At 43.7% G+C, this 4,890-nt stretch overlaps 1 protein-coding gene across 1 annotated transcript; it reads left to right on the plus strand.

The window, feature by feature from the left end:
- The first annotated feature begins 972 nt into the window (after positions 1–972).
- Positions 973–1,383, plus strand: LOC136065514 (uncharacterized). The gene has a single exon (XM_065768816.1). The coding sequence runs from the start codon at positions 973–975 to the stop codon at positions 1,381–1,383; it is 411 nt and encodes a 136-aa protein (XP_065624888.1).
- The last annotated feature ends 3,507 nt before the right edge of the window (positions 1,384–4,890 follow it).

Consider the following 4,890-nt stretch of genomic DNA (forward strand, 5'->3'; position numbering starts at 1 on the left):
CGATTCAATCAGCCAACGTTCACCATCTACAATGGTTGAACAAATCCTGTGGAGCATGTGAGCCATTTAAACCAGAGAATGGCTGTCCATTACAAGGACGAAGCCTTGATGTGCAAGGTATTCCCCTCCAGTTTAGGACCCGTGGCAATGAGATGATTCAATGGCTTAAAGGTGAGTTCCATAAATTCCTTCAAGAAGCTCACCCAGGCATTTGACTCTCGTTTTATCACTTGTAGCAGAGTTTCTCGACCCTTAGACTCCCTACTGTCCTTATCCATGCGAGAAGGGGAGATCCTGAAAACATACTAGGACAGATACTGGAAGATGTACAATAAGATAGATGGTGACTTTGATGATGTTGTCATCAGTACTTTCAATGTCAGACTCCCAACCGAGCACGGTTTAAAGAAGTCTTTGACAGGAAAACTTGTCACTAGCATGTGCCAACTCATAGACCGGATTGACAAGTATAAAAGGGTTGAGGAAGACCAGTAGTAGGGGAAAGGTAAGGCTAAGGTTATCCCTCAAGAGAGGATGGATTTCAGATCGGACCGATACAATAACAATCAACCTCAGAGGGACTTTGCTGAGCAGCCAGGGTCCGCCAGCACTCAGGCGGTTAACGCAGTATTCCAGGAACCAATGCATCAAGTTTTGGAGAAGATTAAGAATGAAACATTCTTCAAATGGCCAAATAAGATGGCAGGAAACCCTATGAGAAGTAATTAGAACCTTTATTTCCAATACCACCAGGACCAGAGACACACTACAGAGGACTATAGGAACTTATGGGATCATCTGGACCAGCTAGTCCGAGAGGGAAAACTGAAGCAATTTTTGCATCATTCTAGTGGTTTGTAGGGACAAGTAAACCCAAAACCCCGGAGAGATGCTTCTTCAAGGCTTCCTTTAGGTACGATAAATGTCATCTTTTCCGCTACAAGAAGGACTGGTTCTTGTCCTTCCAGAGTGATGTCTATGGCTCGGCTGTCTGCCGAGGATGCCAATCTGGAGCCGAAGAAGGCTAGAGTGGATATCCAACCAATACTAAGTTTTTCAGACGAAGATAAGATTGGAACCATACAGCCCCATGATGATGCTTTAGTGGTCACGCTCAGGATTGGGGGGTATGACGTGAAGATGGTGATGGTAGACCAAGGTAGTAATGCTGAGATAATGTACCTTGACCTATACAAAAGGTTGAACTTGAGACCCGATGACTTAACTGCCTACGATTCACCCTTGATGAGTTTTGATGGGAATGTGGTCATTCCGAAAGGCCAAATTAGATTACCCGTGCAGGCCGGTTCAGAAGTGGTAAAGGTGGACTTCATCGTGATGGACGCTTATTCCCCCTACACGGCCATTGTGGCCAGGCCCTAGTTGTATGCGCTGGGAGCCGTCTCTTCTACCCTACACCAAAAGGTGAAATATCCGTCGAGTAGTCTAATTAAAGAGATTGTTGGGAGTCAATCCACGGCTAGGCAGTACCTGGTGGCCACCATCTTACATTAGCCCGAAGCTAAGTCCTCAGCCTTTACTAAAAGGGGTTTATAGCAATTAAAAGCTTCGAATTTGCCTGTCGATGGATCAACCGAGGAGGTGGAATGTGAAGACTTAGAAACAATTGGTGTTGGTGATGATCCAAAGAAGTTTTTTCTGATCGAAGCTCAACTGCCTCCTCCAAAGAAGAAAGAGCTGATAGAGTTTCTTAAAAAAAATATTGATGCGTTTGCATGGAGTGCTTATGAAGCCCCGGGGGTGGATTCGAGCTTCATCTGTCATCATTTAAATGTTAATCCATCTGTCACTCCCAAGAAGTAACCACTTCGGCGTTCGTCCAAAGATCACTCTGAGGCTGTTAAAGAGGAGGTGAAGAAACTCAAGCAGTCAGGGGCTATCAAGGAGGTTTTCTATTTGAGTGGCTGGCCAATATTGTGATGGTAAAGAAGAAGAGTGGGAAATGGTGAGTGTGTGTGGACTTCACATATCTAAATAAGGCTTGCCCAAAGGATCCCTTTCCTATACTTTAGATAGATCAGCTAGTGGATGCAACTGTAGGCCATCCTTGGATGAGCTTCTTTGATGCCTTTCAAGGATACCACTAAATACCACTAGCCCTAAGCGATCTGGAAAAGACAGCTTTTGTCACCCCTATTGGGAACTACCACTACAAAGTAATGCCTTTTGGTTTGAAGAATGCAGGGTCTACCTATCAAAGGATGATGACTAGAATGTTTGAATCATAGTTAGGCATAAGTATCGAGGTCTATATCGACGATATGGTGGTGAAAAGGAAGGTGGTGTCCGAGCACGTAGGAGACCTCGGGAACATTTTTGAAATTCTGAGGAAACACAAACTGCGACTCAATGCTTCTAAATGTTCTTTTGGGGTCAAATCAGGGAAGTTTTTGGCGTACATGATTACACATCGTGGAATTGAAGTTAACCCCGACCAAATTAAGGCAATCAATAGTTTACAACCTCCTCAAAATCCCAAGGAAGTCTAGAAGCTGATCGGAATGACTGCTGCCATGAACATGTTTATCTTTCGGTCAGAGGACAGATGTAGACCCTTCTTCCTATTGATGAATAAGTGGAAGGGATTCAAGTGGACCAAGGAGTGTGCTTAGCCTTCTAGCAGCTTAAGGATTATCTATCTCGGCCACCTATCATGTCCAGTCCTGAGGTGGATGAGATCTTGTTTGCTTATATTGTTGTGGCCCCTCATACTGTAAGCTTAGTCTTGATACGAGTTGATAGCGGTATACAAAGGCTAGTTTACTATGTGAGCAAATCACTACATGAGGCTGAGATCCGTTATCTGCCACTGGAGAAAGACATTTTGGCGATGGTACATGCTACACAAAAACTCCCCCATTACTTCTAGGTATACACGGTAGTGGTCCTAACTCAGCTCCCACTTAGAGCTCTGCTTCGAAGTGTTAATTACATGGGGACGATTGCTAAATGAGGCATGATCATAGGGGCTTTTGACATCAAATACATGCCTCGTACCTCTGTCAAGGGTCAAGTCCTCGCGAACTTGGTAGCTGAGTTTGCTTATTCCCCATTAAAGAGAGAAGCAGAGAAGCAAAACATGGATGAAAAATCGGTTGGCATGATCTCCCAACAAGATCCCTTATCCTGGAAAGTATAAGTTGATGGTGCAGCAAATTAAAAGGGGTCTGGAGTGGGGATAGTTCTAGAATCCCTCAAAAAGATTACTAATGAGAAGTCCTTAAGGCTGGACTTCTCAGCCACAAATAACGAAGCTGAATATGAGGCTCTATTGATAGGAATGGCCATGATTCACAAAATGGGCAAAAAGGCAGTAGAGATGTTCTTAGACTCAAGATTGGTCGTTGGCCAAGTGAAAGGAGAATTTGAAGCGAGAGATGAAAGATTGCAAGGGTGCTTGAGTCAAGTTAGACACTTGCAATCAAGGTTCGAATCTTTCAACCTATTGCATATTCCTAGGAGTGGAAACATACATGCTGATTCCTTAGCCACATTTGCAACCTCCTTGGTGTAGAGCTTGCCTTGGGTCATCCTTGTAGAGGATTTATACAAGTCCACAGAGGTGAAGGGAGACATAGTCCATGTTCACCAAGTTAGAATAGGGTTTAACTAGATTGACCATTTGGTACTATTCTTGAAGGAGGATATCCTGCCTGAAAATAAATTAGAAGTTGACAAGGTACAGAGAAAGTACCCTCAATTCTGGCTATCTAAGGACTAAAAATTATATAAACACTCATTTTCTAGCCCATACCTGCTATGCATACACCCCGAGGCAACAAAATTACTCTTTAAGGAGTTACATGTGGGGCTTTGCAGAAGCCACACTGAAGGCAGATCTCTGGCGCACAAAGCCATCACTCAAGGCTATTGGTGGCAAATTTGCAAAAGGAGGCACATGAATACGTAAGAAAGTGTGACCAGTGTCAAAGGTTCGCACCAAACATACACCAACCGGGAGGAGCCCTTAATCCTCTATCCGGCCCTTGGCCATTCACTCAATGGATTTTAGACATTGTAGGCCATTTCCCTAAGGCATCAGAAAATAAGAGATACCTGCTAGCCGGCACGGACTACTTCACTAAGTGAGTTGAAGCTAAGCCCTTGGCAAATATTAGGGACGTGGATGCCAAGAAATTTATTTGGAAAAATATTGTCACACGATTCGGGGTTCCTTATACCCTCATCTCGGACAATGGCCTTCAACTTGATAGCAAATCTTTCAGGAGATATTGTTGTGACCTGGGAATTACGAATAGGTATTCTACCACAACTTATCTCCAAGGCAATGGATAAGCTGAGGCCGTTAACAAGGTCATAGTAAATGGACTAAAGAAGAGGTTGGATGATGTGAAGGGAAAATGGGTGGAAGAATTGTCACATGTCCTGTGGACGTATCGAACCACACCTCACAAGTCAACAGGGAAGACTCCTTTCTCAATTACTTATGGAGCTAAAGCTGTTATCCCTTTAGAGACTGGCTTCCCGATGCTGAGAACAAGTTCATTTGGTCGGTGCAATAACAACAGATTGCTAGAAAAAAGCTTAAATCTGATTGAAGAAAGAAAAGAAAATGCAATGGTCCAATTGGCATATTACCAACACAAGCTCAAGCAAGGTTATAATGCCAATGTGAAGTTGAGACCATTGGCACCAGGTGACTTGGTGTTGAGAAAGGTCCTGGGTACTGCAAAGAACCCAGCATGGGGAAAGCTGGGGCCCAACTGGGAGGGGCCATACTGCATCACTTCGGTGGCTGGTATAGGAGATTATTTCCTCGAAGACCTAGATGAACATGTAATACGACGACCTTGGAATGTAAACAACCTAAAAATGTATTATTATTATTAATGAAAGTTTCCTTTGTCA

Source organism: Quercus suber, unplaced genomic scaffold (genome assembly GCF_002906115.3).
Source record: "Quercus suber isolate HL8 unplaced genomic scaffold, Cork oak 2.0 scaffold_1000, whole genome shotgun sequence".
In the NCBI taxonomy this organism is placed as follows: Eukaryota; Viridiplantae; Streptophyta; class Magnoliopsida; order Fagales; family Fagaceae; genus Quercus; species Quercus suber.